The sequence below is a fragment of the Anguilla rostrata genome, chromosome 2 (assembly GCF_018555375.3).
Source record: "Anguilla rostrata isolate EN2019 chromosome 2, ASM1855537v3, whole genome shotgun sequence".
Classification (NCBI taxonomy): domain Eukaryota; kingdom Metazoa; phylum Chordata; class Actinopteri; order Anguilliformes; family Anguillidae; genus Anguilla; species Anguilla rostrata.
In genome coordinates, this window is record NC_057934.1 from 35,865,299 (window position 1) to 35,887,848 (window position 22,550).

At 41.2% G+C, this 22,550-nt stretch overlaps 3 protein-coding genes across 6 annotated transcripts in view; all 3 read left to right on the plus strand.

The window, feature by feature from the left end:
• The first annotated feature begins 610 nt into the window (after nt 1-610).
• odad4 (outer dynein arm docking complex subunit 4) lies at nt 611-7,280 on the plus strand. The gene is made up of 11 exons (XM_064321833.1): nt 611-995; nt 1,236-1,367; nt 2,520-2,673; nt 3,192-3,253; nt 3,338-3,494; nt 3,769-3,993; nt 4,297-4,504; nt 4,901-4,987; nt 5,184-5,380; nt 6,785-6,885; nt 7,179-7,280. Exons 1-11 carry the CDS (start codon nt 876-878, stop codon nt 7,221-7,223), a joined length of 1,488 nt encoding a protein of 495 aa, XP_064177903.1. The 5' UTR covers nt 611-875; the 3' UTR covers nt 7,224-7,280.
• A 3,167-nt stretch (nt 7,281-10,447) lies between these two features.
• On the plus strand, nt 10,448-16,294 carry cnp (2',3'-cyclic nucleotide 3' phosphodiesterase). 3 transcript variants are annotated; one of them, XM_064321837.1, is made up of 4 exons: nt 10,448-10,607; nt 11,721-13,621; nt 13,786-13,913; nt 14,763-16,294. In XM_064321837.1, the coding sequence occupies exons 2-4, from the start codon at nt 12,880-12,882 to the stop codon at nt 15,210-15,212; spliced, it is 1,320 nt and encodes a 439-aa protein (XP_064177907.1). In that variant the 5' UTR covers nt 10,448-10,607; nt 11,721-12,879; the 3' UTR covers nt 15,213-16,294. The 3 variants fall into 3 exon arrangements, with proteins under 3 accessions (XP_064177907.1, XP_064177908.1, XP_064177909.1); XM_064321838.1 differs by lacking the exon at nt 10,448-10,607 and adding an exon at nt 10,644-10,760; XM_064321839.1 differs by lacking the exon at nt 10,448-10,607 and adding an exon at nt 10,865-10,990.
• A 2,060-nt stretch (nt 16,295-18,354) lies between these two features.
• LOC135247886 (ATP-citrate synthase) overlaps nt 18,355-22,550 on the plus strand; it is a 37,365-nt gene continuing 33,169 nt past the window's right edge. The window contains exon 1 of one of the 2 annotated variants that reach the window (XM_064321841.1): nt 18,355-18,541. The gene's annotated coding sequence lies outside the window, so the exon portion shown is untranslated. The remainder of the gene's footprint in view (nt 18,542-22,550) is intronic. The other variant, XM_064321842.1, reaches the window with a different exon arrangement.

The following is a 22,550-nucleotide window of genomic DNA, read 5'->3' on the forward strand; positions in this document are numbered from 1 at the left end:
TGAAGAGAAAGACTGTACATTGTAATGACTTGATGTACTTATGAACCATTTTTATAATGAGTAGTTATAACTATAGTACAATTGTAGTAATATACTGGGAGTGCTGCCATACTTTTTTGTTGTTTTGGTTATGGAAATTAAAGAATCATTTAATCAAGTTTTTTCCCTTTGTTTATATTATGTAAGGAATAATGTAATATAGACTAAATCGAAAGGACTCCTAAATGTTCCTAAATCTAATATAAAGTTGAACTTGGGAACATTCCTAGTTTTAAATAACTTTGTTCATTGGAACAATTCTAGATGTTCTAAAGACCAACGAATAAAATGTTATATAACAACATCATAATATCTTAGGACATAAATATTAATTTCGGATAGATAATGTCCCTTTGGTTTTTCCTATAGCATCTTAGAGTGACATATCATCTGTCATCATTGGAGACAAATTTTCGCAGAGCACAGTAATTTTACCAGAGTAACGTAGGTAATTGAGCTTTTCAGAAAATGCAAGACCCGATAAATATTCCCAAGGGGAAAGTAGCACGGTGTGTGATGTCATCTAAATGGCCCAGTAACGCTAGGCGACAAATTTTTGATCAGACTCGTTTTTCATTATTCTAGGATACCGTACATTTAAAGTTCTGACGTTATTACGTTAGTCTGATTATTATAACTAAATTTCAGTATCCGACAGTGTAGGCTACTTCCAGAACAGTCTGGAACAATGTAGCAAACGCAGAACTAAAAGCCTTTCGCAAAGTAATAAATGGTCATTTGTGTTTGGCTGGTTGCTAGGATACCGTTAACAGTGCTCGGCTTACACACGAACGTGCCTTTTGGTTTTGAAAGCAGGGGAAAATAATACATTAAAAATGTCAGACAACGAGGAAGGCGATCAAGTGCCAAAAAGTTCGTTCTCTACGTATGTTGCGGAAGGCGACCAGCTTTACCTCAAAGGAGAATTCATCAAAGCCATAGAAAGTTATTCAACGGTAAGTTTTGCTGGATAGCTTTATAGCTCTAACGTACACTTACCTGACTCTGAGATAATTGAGTTTGTCCTTGGAGCTGTTGCCTACACTGTAGTACTATGTTTGTGAGAGATACGTTTGCACATTCAGCTGTGACGTGAGGAGAACAGTCTAATTTTTTTAAAAATAGTTGCATCAAACTAGATATCGTTTCAGGAAAATGGTTTTAAATTTACTGGAATAATATGAACTCTCTTGCAGGCATTGGTGCTGCAGCCGGATGACAAAAATTGTTTGGTGGCAAGATCCAAGTGCTATTTGAAGATAGGGGATTCTGTGAGCGCTTTGAGGGATGCTGAAGCTTCTCTAAAAGAAGACAAAGATTTTTTTAAGGTGCAGAAGTTTGTAGGTTACATGTAAAACATTTGGGAGAGAGAGAATGCTTGCTATTAAACTATATCATTGAATGTTGTTCTGGGCTAGCATTGTTTACATTTTGTGAATTATAAGCATGGAATTACAGGGAGCTCCAAAATGTTTGGGATGATACGTGCTTGTCCCTCACAATTCACATGTGGTTAAAGTGCAGATTCTCAGCTTCTATTAAAGGGTATTTTTATACATTTTCGTTTTACCACATAGAAATGACAGCACTTTTCGTACACATCTCCCCATTTCAGGGCACCATAATGTTTGGGACAGATTGCTTCACAGGTGTTTCTTGTTAGCCAGGTGTGTTCAGTGGCTTCCTTAGTGCACATATAAGAGAGCTTTCAATATCTAATCTTGATTCGAGTCTTTTGATTGCCTTTTGAGTCTGTATTTGCTGTTTATCAACATGAGGACCGGAGTTGTGCCAGTGACAGTCAAGGTAATCATTATGAGGCTGATAAGTCATAGGCCAAATGTTAGGCTTACCCAAATCAACTGTTTGGAGCATTATTAAAGAGAAGAAACAGAGCCCTGGTGAGCTCAGTAATCACAAAGGGCCTGGTAAGCCAAGGACCAAGACCTCTACAGTTGATGACCGAAGAATTCTCACCATAATGAAGTACCTGAAAAGCCTGCAGAATTCTGGAAAAAGGTCTTGTGGACAAATGAGGCCAAGATTCACTTGTAGCAGAGTGATGGCAAGAGCAAAGCGTGGAGGCCAAAAGGAACTATCCAAGATCAAAAGCACCCTTTGGGAAGACTTATCTGGGAAACGTGGAGGGGGTGTTCTAGTTTGAGCAAGTGTGGCTGCCACAGGTGCTGTCTCACTTGTCTTCAGTAATGATGTAACTGCTTATAGCAGCATCAGAATTAATTCTGAAGTGTACAGAAGCATCTTCTCAAGATGTGATGTAATTACTACATGGTGAAATCAAAGTGTAGCTATTAAATACCCTTAAATAAAAGCTGAGAATGTGCACTTTAACCACATGTGAATTGCTTGACTACAGAGCCAAATCAAGAATAAAATTTCCTTGTCCCAAACATTATGGAGCTCACTGTATGTTAGTAAGTGATAGTGATTGTCAAATAATTCTGTTCCAAACCCTGTAGGGCCTGTACCAAAAAGCAGAGGCTTTATACACAATGGGAGACTTTGAATTTGCCCTAGTGTTTTTTCACCGAGGACATAAACTGCGTCCAGAGCTCCAGGAGTTCAGACTGGGCATTCAGAAGGCTCAGGAGGCTATTGACAACTCTGTTGGTAGTAAGTACAACAAGTAACTTGATTTATAGAAGATGAATTCAAAGAATATCACTTATATTAATATCTCAGTATTTAAAATATCTCCCATGTTGGTTCCTGTTTCCCATTTCCTGTGCTGTCTGGCACCAAAGTCTCCCATTTTGAAAGAGTGTTTATACTGTTCCCAGCATCTATGGGTATAGTTTTATCAGTCAATAATATGATTGGAAACTTGAATTCAGTTGAATGTGAGTACATTAATGTAAAGCAACCAGAAACATCAACCAGAATTAAACCACACCCCTGGATGCCTAGAACATTTAACGCCCCTAAAAAAAGACAGCGAGACTTTTGGGACCAGAGGGCCAGCAGCAGCTCCCCTGTAGTATATTGCTCCATTGTGTTTTATTTAATCTCTCCTAACAACACAAAATGTACGCAACATTGCAATCTTTTGTCTTTGTGGCACTCAGGTACATAGTCAGCAACTGACTTGTGTTGTTGCACTGATCAAAAGATGGGTAATATCTGTTTCCCAGGTCCTTCATCGGTGAAGCTGGAGAATAAAGGAGATCTGTCCTTCTTTCACAAAAAGAATGAGGTGAGTTCCTCTGATTTGTTGTCATTTGGAGACTTTGCACCCACTGATTAGGTTCATGTGATGCTGAAGTCTTCTGACTGGCAGGGGAAGACAGTGAAGCCAAAGGGTTTACCACGCACCACAAAGAAGGAGCAGAATCAGCAGAATAAGAAGAGTCCCAAGAGCGAGAAGACAGCCAAGCAGCTGCTGGGGGAACTCTACAGTGATAAGGAATACCTTGAGAAGCTGCTTAAAGATGAAGGTGATCTCCCCAACCACAGGCTGGCCTGCAACTATAGTTGCCATTTTAGCTTTGACTGTGTAATTTGCTATGAGTTTACGCCAGTGGGACACAATTGGCATGTATTAATTTATAAAGCTACATTGGCCAATAAACTGTCTTTACCAAGACAGTTGAGTTTAACCACGCAGCTGTGATTCAACTCTGCTACCACTTGGTCTGTGCTGTGCAATAAAATGGATTCTCGTTGCATTCAGCTACCGTTTAATCACCGGGATACTTGCCTGCCATGCAGATCTAATCAAAGGAGAGATGCGTAACGGGGAAAAGGTCCAGGACCTCATCCTCAACTGCATCAGTTACCTGGACACTCGCACTGAGTTTTGGCGCCAGCAGAAACCAGTTTACGCTCGAGAGAGGGACCGCAAGCTCATGCAGCAGAAGTGGAAAAAGAACCAGCAGAGCCTGCCCTCGGACCCCACAGGCTATGTGCTGAAGAGTCTGGAAGAGATTGATGCCAGTGAGTCCCCCCACAAGTTAATGAATATGGTTGCAGTAAGAAACCAACATCACTTATAGACACTTTAGTTAAATATTGCACTTCAGTCTTGATACATTTGAAATAAATTGTTTCTTGTTTAAATTTTATGTTTCTGCTCCTATGGAAGAAACAACACAACATTCTGAATTGAAGGTTATTATTATAACGTTACCGGAATAAGTTAGGATTGTCAACTCCCCGCTCAGTATTACCCATACATTTTTTGTTTGAGACCCATTTAAGCTCATCATGCCACCTCTTGTGGTTGTGCTGTTATGTCAGCTATGGCTGCAGGCAATGTCATGGAGAGCCTTAAAAAGGCACAGCGGGTCCTGAAGACAGTTGAGCGCTGGTCAGAGGAAACTGTACCCAATAAGAAGGAGGTGCTGGGAAACCTGCACAGCTGCATCGGAAATGCTCAGATTGATCTGGAGGACATGGACGGAGCTCTGGAGAGCCACAAGAAAGACCTGGACTTAGCCAGACAGAAGTAGGTAGAGGGCCTGGCCTGAATCTCATTTTATTTGTGGAATGTTCATGTTAATTATTTATGTATAAGGCAATAATACCCCCATTGTAAATTGGAGTGTCATGGTCAAATTCTCAACCTGGCTTTCATCATTCATGATTTGTAAAAGTCTTTACATTCCCTCAGTGTGTCACCACTTGAAATCAAGGATGTCATCAGGCATAACTTGCTGTAGTCCTGCTATAGATATGCATTTATGCATCATCTGTGGGAGAAATCATGTTACGTTTTATGTTTGCTGCTTAAATGTAAAATGCTTTGTGAACAGAAATTTAAAATTGCATGTGATACGGTGTTCACATGATTTTTCTTTTCATCTTGATTATAAGTGATTTTTGTTTCTTTTATTTTCACCAGCAATTTTACAGATGCAAAATCGAGGGCTTTGGACAACATTGGACGAGTATATGCCCGGATTGGGAAATACATGCAAGCAATCGAGGCGTGAGTGAACAGTGAATGTGTTTTTTTTTTTTTGGCGCTTTCCTTATTAATTGTAAAACTCGACTTGCCTTTATTGTGTTTTAGTTTTTTTGTTTTGTTTTCGTTTTCTTTGTGATTCAGTTATGTGCTATATTCTGTTATCTCCCATATATGTACTCACATTGATAGTCAAGTGTTGTTTAACTGATTTTTGCAGCTGGGAAGAAAAGATCCCTTTGGTCTGTAGTAGTCTGGAAAAGGCCTGGCTGTTCCATGAGATTGGCCGCTGCTACCTTGAGCTGGAACGCTTTGAGGAGGCCCGGGACTATGGTTCACGCTCGCTGGAAGCCGCTAACGAGACCAGTGACGAGAAGTGGCAGCTGAATGCCAGCGTGTTGGTGGCTCAGTCAGAGGGTGAGGTGCAGTTTATCAGTGTTAGTGCTAATAGCTGTGTTCCTAATAAGTCCATTTGTAAAGGTGGAACCAGAATCCATGTAATGTTATTACTGATTGTTATCAGCAATAAAATACAATATATCACCAAAATAAATATGAAATATCAAATTGTATTATTTTAATGCGTGGATGGATCCCACCTGGGATCGAATCCAAATCATGCCAGTGGCAATTTGGCCAGTAGTCCCACAGGTGGACATAATTAACAACAGCATCGCCCAGGGTTAGGGAGAGTTTAGTCAACCGGGATCTATGTCTCATCACTCTCTAGCGATCACAGCTAGTCGATTAAATGCCTGGTCTGCTTGGCAAAGCTGCATATGAAGTGTCTTCCTCTGACTCATACCTGTGCAAGCTTGGCTTTGTGGGTTGTGGTGTGAAAAGTAGCAGACGGTGACAGCATGTGTTTCTGTGGAGAATATGTGCTTCTCACACACATGGTAGGGCATTCCAAACTGGGAAGAAAATGGGGAAAGAACATTAAAAAATATTTCAAACTGTAATCATGAGCAAAGTGAGACTTACAAAGTCTATAGGTACGTTAATCTGTTTCATTTCAAGGCCAAAGGGTGCCAAGAGGGGCCTTGACAATAACACGTAGAACCTCAGAACAGTCAAGAGTTATTTCAAAGGAGTTTAATTGCTATTTTTTTCAGTAAAGTTCAGGATATTGTTCTATTCTTGTGAAGTCACATACTGTACTCCACAGCAACTTTACATACAGTGCCAACCATAATGTTTGGACATATTTTTCTTGATTTGGCTTCGTACTCCACAACTTTAGATTTTCCGTAAATAATGGTAATAATAAGTGCAGATTCTCAGTTTTTATTAAAGGGTATTCCAAACATTATGGTGCCCTGAAATGGAGGCCTATGTATAAGTGCTGTAATTTCTACATGGTGAAACTAACGTGCAGCTATAAAAAATACCCTTAAATTAAGGCTGAGAATGTGCACTTTAACCACATGTGAACTGTTTGCTTACAAATCTAATTATGGAGTGCAGAGCCAATTTAGGAAAAAAAAATATCATTGTCCAAAACATCATGGAGGGCGCTGTATAATACATTATACCGTATCATTCAGCATTGTTTCTTACAAAAGCAGCATTTTGCGTTGGAGGAGTCCCTGCTCTTTGTGTTGTTATATTTTATATCTTGACTCACAGAAGTTAAAAGCTCTTTAACTCTATGCACCCTGGATTCAAAATGAGGGCACTTTGGCAAATTGCTCCAGAGGTGCTAAAGGTGAAACAGGTGAAGGACAAATCTAGGTCAGATCAGATAAATCTGTGGTTCTGTCCCATGAAGGCCTTGAATAAATGAGTATTAAAAGAACAGTTTGTGCGTCTCTTGTGCAGTGAAGCTGGGTAACCACAACTCAGGCGTGGAGCACTTTGAGAGAGCCTTGGAGTGGGCCAAACTTCTACGTGACAACCCTGCCAAGGAAGCCATTGAGAAGGTAATGAGGTCCTAGGTCTCTATTCATAATTGCCTTCCTGAGAAGGTAGGCTCCTTCAATTCCATTTGAAACACTTCTTCCTTCCAATTCTCATTCAGTTCTAGTTCCATTCCCATTCCCAGACTAAGAGGGCTTGCAGTTGACTTCACAGTTTCACTTTACTTCAGAAATATCTTTGTTCGCCTGTCTAAGCTGAACTTCCTCACAATATTACATTTCCACCGCAAGAGATTCCATTTCACAGGTGAACAGAAGCGCACTGATCAGCATTGTTGTTGTGTCTCCTCATTCAGGCACTTACTGAAGCGAGGCAAAACCTGACAGAGGAATCAAAATAGATGCTTGCCAGAAGGTGTCGGGTCAATGTACTGCAGAAGAATAAAGGCTGGCTTAAGTTCCTGGTGTTTTTTTATTTTTATGTACAGAATGTGTGTGTCTTTATGGCACATTTTGCCTGTGCTGTGTCATGCTTTTATGGGCCTTTCAGTGGATATTAGGATGTGAAATAAAAATAGAATCAATAATAAGTTCTCTGTTAGTGTTTATTTGAGCATAATTATTTAAAGAATTTTCAATTTTTTCTGTTGATGCATTTAGTGCTTAAATATTTGTGATGAACTTAGTTAACAGTTACATACACATGTAGAAAACCACTGTGTGTTTATAGTACTGTGAACTGCTACACTAAAAGTGACCAAGCCGTATAGATACTAGGGGTGCGTCCAAATACTCAAAAAATGTATCCTCCTTTCCTCTACTACCACCTCCTCTCCTCCATACCCCAGAAACTGATCTGTGTGCCCTCCCTTCCTCCAGTGTCCCAGTATTGGAGGAGACAAGCGAAGTGGCTTCAAACTCGGCGCTTCGCCTCCTCCCAGCGAGGGAGAGCCTAAATTGATGTATGCTACCATGGAAGTCTTTTCACAAATTTGCCTAAATATCTTGCGAATTGAGGAAATTCAAGTTCTCCGCCATGTCCACTTTCTGAAGTTTGGTTGTCAGATTCTGTGGGATGGTCTTTCAATCTCTCTGGGCATGATGATGTCACCCAGAAATGTGAAAAGACTTCCGCGGTGGCGTGCATCAATGTATTCTTTGCCAGAGGAGACGAGGAGTTGAGTTTAAAGTCACTTTACTAGTCTCCTCCAATATCGGGACGCTGAAGGGAGGGAGACCTCATAAAAATGAACCTTATTGAAAACGAACCACTTCCAAACATGTCCGCGAAACATTGTGATCAGTATTCTCAAAACAAACTTTGTGTACTTTGTTTCATGTCACTCCAAGCCACTTGCATCCTAGCATCACAGCATTGATTATTGCCCTATCGCCCCATTATGCCCCCACAGTGACGTAATATCATAAATATTACAAAACCATATGTTGCAAAACTATTTTGTTGAAATAAAGGACACAACTGAATCAATTTCAACAAATGCGCAAAATGACAAATCACAGAACAGAAAAAGTAGTTAAAGAGAAATACAAAGTGATTTTTCTTTTTAAAAGCAATTTCTTTAGTCAGGGACCTCAGTAGTCTATGTAGTCTATTCAGTTTAGTCAGTCTCAATTTCAGTGAAAAAGTGAAAATACATTAGAGGCGTTATCTCCACAGAGTTCTAAACCGATCGTTTCTATGACTACTCACAATTATTCATCCCCACCCTAAAGCCTTTATCAACTTCATCACATGATTGCAACGAATGAATTTTGTTTCATTGTATGTGAGACATTAGTTTCCATAGTTTGTGATTGAGCAAATTTGTATCAAAGCTTTGGTGATTCAGTTGCTCAACAGCATGGCCAAAGGGGAAAGGGACACATTCGCTCAACCAACTAAAACAATGTTCCCACAAACAAGATGATGCTCCCACAGAACAGCACAGTGATGAAACAAACTAAAAAAGAAAGTTGAACTCTGCCCCCAGACAGGGGAGGTCTGCAAACTTGCAAACAACTGCTTGTGAGCAGTTTGCACTGGGGGCATGCACACACATACCATGATGTTCAAACTCAAAACAGCGCATCTTTTTGTTCATCTTGTTTGAAAAGGGTCAATTCAAACAAAAAATTTTTTTTTTAATTTTGAGTATACAGGCGTCATCGGTGTATCCAGTATTGTTATTGGCTGATGTAGCTAAATGTCCAATGGGGATAATTATTCTTTTTGAGCCTGAGTCATTTGTGATGATGCAATTAGCAGGAAAAGAAGAAGAAAGGGAAAAAGAGAAATGCAAAAAAATAAACAATAAAGCAAAAAAAAAAAAAGTTTGGGGCTTTATTGTGTAAATGTGTGAAGTTGTTTGTGAATTTGATCTGTTTCCATGAGGTCAGAAGGTACAGAAGTTAATGTTCTTATATGCTGAGATTCTGTGGTCATTGTGGTTTTTCCGTAGGAAACCCTGGAAAGTGCCAAACTATTGGTGCTATACATATGGGGCAGATACCGCCCCACCAAGGCATAACTTGGCGGGATGGCATACCTGCCATCCCAATTGCCAGGGAGGCTCCCAAAAAAGTGTGGAACCAGCCATTTCATATCAATCATTTACTTTGATGTTTTAGTTATATAAATATTTTGTAATACAGTTTCACATAGGACAGCTCCCTATAGCCACCATCAGCATTTCTTGCTGGAAAATTAAGTTTATCAAGCTGGTTTGAGCTGTGTTTTCAACACTTCTAGCTGGTTTTAGCTGGTTGACCAGCTGTTCACCAGCTGATATAGTCCACCAGTTTGGCCACCAGCGTACACTACCAGCTTAACCAGTTTTGACCTGCTACAAATCAGCTATGAACAGTTGAAACCAGTGTGGAATCCCAGCTGGTGTTATTTTGCAGATGCAATTAACTGATAGTACTAATACTAACTAGTAGGCCTATTACCTATATAGGGTGTATTTTGTCAAGTGGATTCTCTGACTCAACTTTATTGTGCTTTTGGAGGCCAGGCCGAGTCCATGTTATGAATCCAGCCCAGATGTTGCGTTGGACTCGGGTCAGCATATTTGGGTTTATCTGGGAAACCAGACAAGACCGGATACTGTGCTCTTCAAGCTGAATATCATATAGAATTAAAGCATTTACAAGAAATTTTACATTACATTATATTACAAAAAAATATATATTATTTCAGCTTCCCCATCTTTTGAACTTACACAGCCTACTGTAGCCTACTTCAGTCCTAGGCTTCGCAAAAAAAAAAAAAAAAAAAAAAAAAAACTCGATTTAACGCCGTATCATCTTTTAGCATAGAAATCACCGATATTATCAATGCAATAATTTTAGGCTATATTAGGCTACAACGTAAGTCTTTTGGTTTAGATCCGATAAAGCTTTGATTTTATGTACCTTCCATTTTCAAATAATTTGACACACCGTCCAGTTTCTGTGTCTGAAATTGGAACTTATAGAGAACATTAATAACGGAGATATTTTTTACGGCCGTGTACTGATCTGCATTGAACCTCTTTACAATCAAAAAAATCACGGTCATTCCGAATTATTCCATGTGCCCACGTGCCGCGCTGAAATGCGCCCCGCCCTTTATGAGCAGTTTGCGCGTGCATGAGCTGGGTACGGTTTCCGTTTTGTTTTCTGAATATTCGCCAGGGGGAGATTTCTGCAGAAGGCACTGCTTCTCAAAACGCTGAACTAGCGCTCAGTGACACGCGTTCTGTGGTGGGACACGTCTGCTGAATCAAACTGCTGATTGCTTGAGCGTGAGTTCTGAATATGGCATGCGTTTCACCGAGTTACATTGTTATAAAATGAATTTTATTGCAGTGATGTTCGTTTAGACAAAGCTGTAAAATATGTAACTCTCTGGCTAATGTGCTTTAAATAATGTCTTTAACACAATCAACACTTTATTGGTAAAACGTGTTTATTTTTGTTACAGCGTTACATTTGAGTGCAGTCTTTGTTCTGGATTTGATAGTACTACGCTATTTCGTTTGCCTGCAGCTTAATGATGGCAGCCACTCCCCGTTTTATATTAGCCAGCGTGATTCTTTGTTAGCAAGCTATCAGCTAGCACGTATAAATTGCAATATATCCTCGTGGTTGCACCCATAGTGGTTGTGTTGACGGTGTTTGTTCCAGCGTTTGTTTAAAATGTTTTTCACTATTAAAATGGGGTTCTCATTTCCCATGTGTTCCAATACACCTCGACAATTTTTCAAACAGTCAGTGGCTGCTTTTTATTTGTATCTCGTGTTAAAGTTGGGCTATAAGCCTATACAGACGAAGAATTTTTATATATTTCAGCTCTCGCACACTTTTCCTTGGGTTTGCTACTGATATTAAGTATGAAATAATTACCGATTCAATTGTCCGTACTTAAGGATGCACAAAGAACTCGCCTTATCAGACGCAGGTGGTCTGTTCTCACTTTGGCCTAACATTAGTCAGCAACCCGTTTTCGTTCTAATACAGCCTGTAAAATTTAGCCTTAATGTCTTTAATGTGTGATGTGATTGAGTGTTTAGAGGAGGACTGACAAATTCGTGGATTTTAAAAATGCTTTGTCTATGAATTTTATTTAGAGTGCTGTGTTTCCCTGAAACTGGTGTCATGTTTCATTGTGTGGTTTTTAAAATGTATGAAATACACTGGCAAGACCACAACTGTTTAAAATATTAGTATTGCATGTCTAGTAGGCCTATGTAGTCATTTGTTTTTGACTTAAAGTAAGCAGTCTGTGAAAGCTGAGTTAGATCAATATTGAATTTTTACCAGTTTTATGGGTATTTAAATGACAAATGAAAGCTCAGAATGGTAGAATCATGACTGATATTAATTGAGATTCTCATAGGTGTTATATGTATTCCCAGATTCATTGATTTCATCCGCAAGCACTCGTCATATCCCACAGCTGTTGATCACAAATGGAAGGGCAAGAAGCAAAGCAGTCAACATCTCCGATGCAGGAACCAGAGCCACAATACCCAGTGGAAGAAAAACAAGAGGGGGAGGAACCAGAATTGCAGAAAGAGAAGCCACATCTTGAACCAGAACCAAAGAAACATGAGCATTTTGAACCGGAGCTGGAAAAACAGCCAAGCCCAGAACCAGAGAAAATGCTGGAATCTGAAACTCAGAAACTGCCTGAACTAGAGTTGGTTAAGCAACCTGAACCAGTGAAACAACCGGAAGTTGAGAAGCAGCTGGAACTGGACACTCTAACTCAGATGAAACCAGATACTGAGAATCTGCTAAAGTTTGAGCCTGCACAACAACTAGAATTGAGCCCCGTAAAGGAGCCAGAGGTGAGCCCTGTGAAGCAGCCAGAGGTGAGCCCCGTAAAGGAGCCAGAGCTGAGCCCCGTGAAGGAACCAGAGCTGAGCCCTGTAAAGGAGCCAGAGGTGAGCCCCGTGAAAGAACCCGAGGTGAGCCCCGTGAAGGAGCCGGAGCTGAGCCCAGTGAAGGAGATGGAACTGAGCCCTGTGAAGGAGCCGGAGCTGAGCCCCGTGAAGGAGCCGGAGCTGAGCCCCGTGAAGGAGCCGGAGCTGAGCCCCGTGATGCAGCCAGAGCTGAGCCCGTGAAGCAGCAGAGCTGAGCCCCGTGAAGGAGCCGGAGCTGAGCCCCGTGAAGCAGCCGGAGCTGAGCCCCGTGAAGCAGCCGGAGCTGAGCCCCGTGAAGCAGCCAGAGCTGAGCCCCGTGAAGCAGCCAGAGCTGAGCCCCGTGAAGCAGCCAGAGCTGAGCCCCGTGAAGCAGCCAGAGCTGAGCCCCGTGAAGCAGCCAGAGCTGAGCCCCGTGAAGCAGCCAGAGCTGAGCCCCGTGAAGCAGCCAGAGGTGAGCCCCGTGAAGCAGCCAGAGGTGAGCCCCGTGAAGCAGACAGAACCAGAACCTGACCAACAGCCAGAGCTAGAACATGCAAAGGAACCAGAAGCTGAGGAGAAGCATAAATCAAGTCCTGTGAAGCAACCAGAACCTGAGGAAACAGAGGCACAGAAAAAGCATGAAGCAGAGGTACCTGCAAAGCAGCCAGAAATGGAATCTGGGAAACTGACTGAAACGGAGGCAAAGCAAGAGGCTGAGTCCGGGAAGAATCCAAAAATGGAGCTAGAGAAACAGGAAGAGTCTCCTCTTGGGACACAGGAAGAACAAGAGCAGCAGGCTTCTGAAGTGGAAACACCTGCGCCAATTGTCCCAGGTTCACTTGCCTTTGCCATCCTGGAGGATGAGCATACCAAGACTGCCCTGTGCAGCTCTCATACGCTGATAATCCTCAGGGGCCTGCCTGGCAGTGGCAAGACCCGACTGGCTAATGCCATCAGGGATCACTATCAGAGCCTCTGCACTATTGTCTCTGCTGATGACTACAGTGTCAAACCTGAAAGCTCGTCAGTGGAGCAGCACAAGGCCATAGATGAGGCGGTAGTAGCCTCTTGCACCTCTGGAACCGCAGTGGTAGTGGTGGATGACACTAACCACGCTCATGGTCGTCTAGCTAGGCTGGTTGAGCTTGCAGAGCAGCACCAGTACTACACCCTCTTCTTGGAACCCCGCACTGAATGGAGCCAAGATGTGGAGCAGCTGGTCCAAAAGACCCGTCGTGGACTAGACAAGAACCAGATTCAGGCCTTGAAGGGCCCACTGGAGGAGGCATGCCTGCCCCTCTTCTTTGGCTGGTTCCTGTGTCCCACCTTTCAGGACAAGCTGAGAAACATGGCAAAAGATTTCTTGAAAAACCTTCAGGGCTTGGAAGATTTCAAGAAACACCTCAGTGACTGTAAGTACATTAAAGTGGGGGGCGTTGAGAGGGAGAAGTGTTTCAGTACTGATGAATTGCCATCTTTCACTTCAGGAAGTATGATTAGGAATCCAGGTCTTACATTCCATTTTACTAACTGGGTTGATGTTGCTGATATCGGTCTGTAATGTATTCTATTGTAGTTACTGGTGAAGCCGAGAAAGAGGTGGTTCTGGAGCAGTATTTTCAAGACAAAGGCATGCTCCACTGCACCACCAAGTTCTGTGACTACGGGAAAGCAGAGGGCTCCAAGGAGTATGCGGAGCAGTTGGTGAGTCTGCTGTTGGAAATAAGCTGCAAGAAAAATGAAGTCCAGTTTGTCCACTACGTAAAAGACTCAAGGGTCCTGGCAGTCGGCCCCCTCGGTTTTCTCTTGTCCTTATCACTAAATATTTATTGTACACTAGCAACACTGTTGCCTACCTCCATTGATTCCCTAGATTGTAACTGTAAATGACATCGGTTCTTTTGTTGGCTGTCATGGACGAGTAATAGGAAAGCAAAATAGGAAGAATTCACTGCAATGACCATAGTTCCAATTGACAGAGTGCTGGACATAGGCATGCCCTTTGTTTTAGAAAAAAATAGTATATTTCACACATTTATGAGGCATTGACTTATATGTGCAGCGCACTATCATAATTATTTTGTGTCTGGCTGTGCTCAGCCAAGCCCATTTGCTTTCAGACCAGTTTTGTTACATGTTGCCCAATCGGGCTCAGATGCCAAACGGTTGTTCATCATAATCCAGAGATTGAAACACCTCTTGTTGTGACTGAGAAATAATTGTCTGGTGGTCTGTGTAGGCGTGATGTAATGTTAAAAGCATGTTATTTCTAATAGGGCTACCAATTTTGACAAGTCAGTTTCACTTAAAAGTTTCCTTCCATTTCTTAATAAGAAATGTAAATCTAGCCTGGTAGATGCTAAATTTAGTTTGTGCTGGGAGAAAATAAACTTTCACAAGTCAAATTCAACCTTTTCCAGCATGGCTTCTGAGGTTTCGAAATACCATACTTTTAAATTAGATTTTCTGTTCTGTTTCGTCGAATTTTGCTGTGAAACCAGTGCCTCGTGCTTTCTGTAGTTGTAAAAAAACCACCTCCGATTCTCACTACAGGCTGTGAAGGATCGCTATGGCAGCATGTCTGAGCTGAAGCTGAGTGCGCTCTTCCTCACCCCGCGCACGCTAGGCGCGAGGGTGTCCCTCACTGAGGAGCAGCTGCAGCTGTGGCCTGCCGGCGCGGAGAAGGAGGCCATGCCTGACGCCGACCTGCCGGCCGGCAGCCGCGCCCACATCACTCTGGGCTGCGCGGAGGGTGTGGAGCCGCTGCAGACGGGCCTGGACCTCCTGGAGCTGGTGCTTCTGCAGCAGCAGGGCCAGGAGGGCGAGCAGGTGCAGGACCTGGATCTGGGGCCGCTCGCCTACTACGGCAAGGGCATGTGGGTGCTGAACCTGCGCGAGTCCAGCCTTGCCCGGGCCTGCTTCTGCAGCTACTACGGCCCGAAGAAGGACGATGGCAAGAAGGAAGCCGAGAAGAAAAAGAAGTTCAAGTGCAACCTCCAGTAAAGCAGGCAGCAGTATTGGTTGGGTAGCTCAAACTCTGCTTTTTTGTTTTTGGTGTAGGTCATGCATGCTGTTAGATGTTTTTCCTCCTCTGGTTAGGGCAACTGGGGGAGTTTGTTAGTCGGCCCACAGCCTTGGAAAACCCTGCCCCCCCTCTGCTCAGCAGCACAACCAAAGAGGCCTTGAAACCGGTGTATGGTTCCACTGTGCTCTATGTTCAGTCACTGTTGTCATCAGTTATACAACTGCTTGATGGCTGCTTCACTACCCGCCATACTTCAACACACAATACCCCCACATTTAGCGTTCTCAAGTATTGAGGTGGGGCTATGTAGTCAGTGGGTGTGGGTTTCTGAGATTGTTTATACTCATTGAATAATGATGTATTAAGTTTGCACATACAGAGAAGTTATCCCCCTCTGATAATTGACATGTTGCATGCTGGGTAAATTGCAAAGCTGCCTTATGAATTACTCAAAGTGCATTTTGTGACTGGTTCATCTCCCGTGGGTTGCAGTTATGAATTGAATGTTAGAGCCGTGTTGTGGTATTCCTTGTGCGTGTTTATGGGCATGGAGGGGAAAGCAATGTAATTTTCATCATGGGCCAAAGAGATGCTCTTGGGCGTATGTCAATGTGAGTGTTCTTTGTGATGTCTTAGACTGTGAACTTCATAGAGATCCTTCCTGCAAAATGCTTTGCACAGTGCTGCTGTACACAAAGGGAGAATACTGATGAATGTGCAGTTTGTAGCATTAGATTGTTAAGGTAATTAGTGTACACCAATTTCTGTGAATCTTTTTTTTTTTTTTTTTTTTTTTACTGGCTCATTATGGCATTTCCACATCATGTGAAAGTAGACATACTCTAAATTGCACTTAATTTTGCTCTTTCTCTCGCTCTGTGGTACTTAACATTGCTCCTAACACACTACGATAATGTCAACTGTTTTATAACTTGAACTGATAATGTAGAGCTGCAGTTAACTATGCTTATGTAGTCCTTACAAGAAGGTACTATATTTTTGCACTTATGTAATTCTTTTTCTTTTTGTACACTAAATAAAAAATCTGTTTGGCTCCAAAGGTGAGGCGTAGTTTGTTGAGCTGTAAAAATACGTAGAAGTAAACCTCTACATGCCCCCGCCAAGGCGTAACTTAACGGGATGGCATACCTGCCATCCCAATGAACAGGTTTTTGTCTGGCATTCAATGCACAGCAAATGAGTGCAATAATTTGTTCTTTCTAGGGCCCTAAAAACAATCAGCAGGTTTGAACTTTGGCAGTGACTGATGCTGAACAGAACAGTTTGGATATCTGTTGTCATGACCATCAATAGTGGTTGGAGGACAAAAGGATTTTTAACTTTGAATTTTCATGTTACATTTCTTGTTCTGCTAGTTATGCTAGCAGTCACACTCTTGTGTGCTGTTTTCCAAAGTAACCTGCAGGTGGCACTGTTTAATGTGATTAACTTGCAACGTTAGTTATATTTTTGGTGTGACAAAAAATAAAGGGGAAACAATGTGAAAGCCACCACATGACCAAGAAAATATTCTGTCACATTAATTTATTTTGCTACAATTTAAAAGACTGGGGGTAAAAATTTGCTTTTGTACACAATTCATAAAAACAAATTAAAATTTTGGAAACAGCAAACCAATTTCATAAGATTACACTTTGAAAAACACTGCAATTATAAATTGGCACCTTTTCAAAGAACACAAGAACTACCTGTCTGCCTAAGCTACTGTAGGAATGCTGGGTGACTCAGCCAGTTAATGCGCTATTTCCTTGTGTGCACATGTAACCTTGTGTCCAAACCGTCTTTTGATAAGGTTATCTGACTTGCTATTCTCTAGGCTCCAGTACAGTGTCCATCAGTGCATTTTAACTTGTTGTAGATTTATCCAAGGTCATTGTCTCAAAGCTTCTTTCCAAATCTTCATGGGGAACTATGTGTAAATTAAATTAGAGCTGACAGTGTGCTCTTTAACCTCATATGAATTGTTTCGTACTCATATTGCTTAATTTCAAATCAATCATGCTGGAGTACAGAGCCAAAACCACAAAAAATGTGTCATTGTCCAAATACATAAGGACTGCACTGTCCTCAGGGTCCTGTCAGTTGCAAACCTGATGGCTGTAAATCACACTTGCAGGGCTGGGTTTTAGTTTCCCTTAATATCCCATATTTAATTGGATGGTGTCTTCCACACTCTATCCAAAAACATCTAAATCTGTGTTCTTTATTTGAAGTATGTATTATTATATTATTAAAAGTACTTTAAGTATTTAATGTTTATGAAAAAGGTCCCATAATTTGTATTCCCATGTGCGGTGCACTAGATTGTATTTAAACCATGGAACAAAATCTACATAATCTGCCAGGTTGATATGTGGAATGGGCAATGTATATGTGTTAATAGAAAATCGCCAGAATGTCTGCTTTGCTTTGTCCTAAGTTAAATATTAATAGGCTCATATGAATCAAATATCCAAGTAAAGTGTGCTCTTTCAAGTGCTTGTGAAATTCAAAGAGACTGTGTTTGTTGATGATGATGAAACACTACCTGCGTGGCAGAAAGTGTAAAAAGTATTTCTGTATTCCCTTTTCCCTTTACTGTAGTCCTTATGTATATAGAGGGTAACACCTCCACCTGCATCGTAGCAAATTCTGCACCGTCACTGATCTTGCGTCAGTTGCTATATCTAACTGGAGATGTCCAATGAGTTGTTTTACTCATTGAGAATATCACACATTCATGCGTTTGTCTAAAATACTCACCGTGGTAGATATACACCAATCAAAATCCAATGCGCAGAGCATTCGAGTAAAAAAACATTGCACACATTCGAGCGGATGAAGGCGGTTACACCACGCGCAAAGCTACAATAAATGGCTGTGTCCTACTTGCATTAACATTTTTGTGATATGAACTTTTATCACCACCTCTTTCTATTAACTTGCAAATAAACTGTCCTTATACAAAGACCCGACCGTTCAGAGATCATTTAATGATATTGCACTTTCTATTTCACAAAGCAGGACGTGGGCGTGAACGTCGAGAAGCAAGATCATCACATGGTACATTTTGAGCCAATGGAAGATCTGCAAGGTCAGGTAATCGCATCGGCAGATTATGAGGAGAGAAAACCAGGCGTAAGAAGAAGAACGCGGACAAAGCGGACGTACTGGTAGCAGTACCACTGAACTCTGTGCAGTACGGGTATACCAAGTACCAAGGACTGGGGCTGCGTACCATATCAGATAACCGTAGACTGCAGTTTTACACGTTTTCGCGGACACCTCATTCTTACAGGAACATAAGGTAAGCATCTATTTTGTAAGATTCTTTTGCTAGCTATCCCAGATGCTAGCTAGCGCGGCTACTAACCAAAAAGTATTCTTGGCAAGATCATACACGGTGTTCTAAACTGGATGTTTGGCTCCCAAGTTTTATCTAGCTGATGATCTGAGCTATTGGTTGGAGAAGGCTGTCGTTTGCCGTTACATGGTTCCAGTTTGATAGCCACCTGGCTAGTAAAATAAACATGACTCGGATTTAAGCAAGATACTAGCTTACTCAGCCACGTTACTTAACGGTACCCTAGCTATCTTTGTTTAGCGAAACAACTAACTATAAGTATGTCTAACGTGATCTAAACAGTAATTCGCAGCTCGTGCTAAATTCAAGATTTTCAAGTGGTCTTGCAGTTGCACCCCAAAAGGTGTACAGATGTCTAGCTAAAATGCTTTTGTTCACAAAATCGGAACTTGGCTAGTTACTGTGGGCTATTGAATAACTAACGCTCCCTAACATCGCGAGTTTGCTACCTATTTTATAGCTTGGCTAAATTGATAGCCGCTAAACAAGACTTCTGCACATGCAAGGAACTGTCACTTATTTAAAAGATGTATGCTCAAAACTAAGTGCAACCAACAGGAATAAATGTAACGCTAGCTACCCACCTAGTAAACTGGTTGTCAGGTCCAGTGTTTAATGAGCAGTAAACTGAATCATTCACATACAGTGGCACCAGGGCCAAAGGCGCTGTTAAGAGGATGTCAGCATTAATACATTTTTGTATCATGGGTGCAAATCACTCGGATCAATTTCCTTCTGCAATGTCTTAAATCTCTGTTATTACAAAATCGGCGGCTATGTTCTGTACGTTTTGAAACGGGTAGGTTTGTTATTCTTGAAGCGGACCACATCACATTAGTCATCTAAATATCCAGCAAATTTACTTTATTATTGATAGGTCAATTTTGCGTCCTTCAATAAATTAGTCCTGAACAAGGCTTTTTGAATGCTTGCTTATTTGACATTTTAATTCAAGGATCAATTTTTGCCACGACAATGACCCGGTAAAGGATACAATATTAGGTATAAGAAAAATGAAGGTAGATAATTTGGTGCTTTCTGATTTATTAGGTGGGTCTGTTTGGAGGAATTCAGAGAACGAAGAGAATACACACGCGAATAGGAAGATGGTGTGTTACCAGTTATGCTGGAAAGTCAAGTTTTTCTAGGAGAAGGAATCCAGAAAAACTATTTCTGAAGAACTAGCACTCGCTTTTGTCTGTAGATTTTTGTGGCTAAACTTCACCTTTGTATTCTGCTATGTACTGTAGTTTAGTTACTCTTTGATGCAGATCTTCATACACCCACCGCATTGAGACACAAGGCTGCTTGTTGGCAGACTTCCTCTGAAATTTGTATTAACCTTCAAACTCCGCAATCCCAACTGGTCACACTTTACTTTCAGGGCCCATATATACCGTGAGGAAACAGTGGGTAAGTATGTTTCTGCCTGTTAAGTGTATAGTTCACTTTCTGAGTTTTTGACATAATTTTAGTTTTAGTGTATGTTTCCCAATTGGCACAGACAGTGTATGTGTGTGTGTGCGTGTGTGTGCGTGCATGCGTGTAACAGCTGGACGGGCATCTGATAAGCCACTGGGTTCTAGCCTTGGACATTTATTGTGCCTTGTCTACATTAACGACTTAGCTGCAACAGCATCAGCTTTGCTTCCTGTACTTTATTGCAGTCTGATTTTAACACGTGAATTTTACTTCCCTCATCACCAAGGCCAACACTGACATGGGCAAGATCTCCAAATAGTTAAGACTAAACAAACGATCTATAAATGTCAAGAAGTCCAACTTTATTGTTTTTACAGGAAAACATATGGTGGTGTGAAATAAGTGCCAGACTCTGCTAATGATAGTGAAATATGCCTGGTTTCATCAACCAGCTTTCTTGGATTGACTGATGAAAAAATTAGCTGGAATGATCATATACATTTTTTTTGCAATAAAGCCTGCTTATATACAGCAAAATGAGCAGTTTGGATAATCTCTTAATATTGCATTACAGCTTCTTTTTATGTCAGTGTAGTTCAAACATGGTCTTTTGTCTGGGAATACACGTATCATCCTGACTGAATTTCCAAGCCCTGCAAGGCATACTTCTAATTAAACTCTCAACCGCATACATAAAATACAAGACACTTCAGTAAGCTTCACCTTCCCAGCTTCTGCACCACAGGTTGCCTGTTCTCTGTCAGATAAAGAGGGTCATAACTGTGGAATGATTGCAAATGATTGCACATTTGCCGACAAAGAATCCATGTCAATAACTTGAAATACAGGCATGGGACCTGTCTGACCAACCAGACTGCTTATAATGGTCCTTTCGGTGAAACATACACACCTCAAATTTTTTTTAAATGAGCCCCTCTGGGCTGTCACCTCAGCTTCACATTCCTTTTTATAACCCTGTTTTAAAATAGTTGCTCTTCCTGTTTTTACCTGTGTACTTTGTGCAATTAAATAGGACCAAAACTAGAAAGGAAATGTACTTTAGTTCCTTCGAAACAGAAGCAGTATACCAACCAGTGGTATTACCCATTTATTAATCAATTTTATCAATGTTTTTTCAAACAGTTATTCCTTCAGTTTACCATAAAAACTGTATAAACAAGTAATAATTCATTCATAATTGTTGATGTGTTTTCTTATCTGTTATAATCAGCAGCAAACTAACTGACCATGTTGTCTGATGCAATTTCACTGTTTTACTAGACAACTAGATAATTAGAATAGAATACGACCTCCAAGTGATGGATGGTTCCCTGCCAAAGTGGCTGGTAGTTGACAAACTTACCAGCCACAGATAAAATGTACCAGCTTTTCGGCTGGCGGCTGGTGTTAATTTCCCATTCTGGTTATAACTATATGGTTCCTTGATAAATGTTTTTATAAGTAATACACACAATAAATGGACAGGACATGAAAACCAAAATGCAGCAAAAGGAGGAAACATTACCAAAGAGAAGGGGGTGGCGTAAAACATTACCACACAATGTTTTGAGTGTTACAATTGCGGCCAATTTCTGATTCAGATGTGGCAGCATTTTTCAGGTCTCTGGGAGAACGTGACTCCTCATTAAAATCTTTCTAACATTTAGGCTTTATGCTGTTTTACCAGACTGCAGTTCAGCAAAATTATATTTGAAATGTGTCTAATATTTGAAGTTGTTGTCCAAGTCCTTTTCTCTATTTCGCATCACATATTTTAAAGCCTCTCAGACTTTGACTGCTTTGCCCCCGAGACACATTTTTTAAATAAATAATACTTTGTATTTGGTAGATTGTTTAATCCAGGGCTTGATAACATTAGTTAGAAGAATAAAGCTTTTACAGAGCTGAAATGCTCCAGAGGAATGGCTGTGAAGTACAGTGTGTAATGCACTAGATTTCATGCTGAGCTGAGTTGTAAAATATCACGCAAACAATTGTTCTTTTGTCGCAACATCACTGTTCAAAAGTGATTTCAGAAGTTCAGGCAATGTTAGATGTCGTAGTAGTCAAGGTGCAGTGTAAAGACTTACATCCTCAGCAGGTGCTGGAAGGTGGTGAGTGAAGTAACAGTTCTGAATGAAGTGGCTCACTCTTCATCTCACAGCGATATAAGAGTCCAGAGCTGAGACTGAGTGTGTCTTTGTCGTGGAGTCACTGTGTGGGGTTTACCTTCTGGCCTTAAGCAGTAGGCTCTCATTATATGGATATTGCATGACAGGACATTGTGGATGAGGGTGTGATACTCCAGTATACCATGATTTGAAAATGTGGACAGTTATGAATATCTAGTGTTGAGGATGACAAAAGATTTAGCCACGGCTTGGGTGTGTAATGAGTTGCTCATATTCCTCCCTGAAGGCTAGTCCTTCTGGTGGACACCAGTTGTGTAGTGAGCTGGTATTTTGTATATCTTAATTAGAAACTCTCCACTCTGTTGTACCCATGATAATGCATATAAGGGAAATGCAAC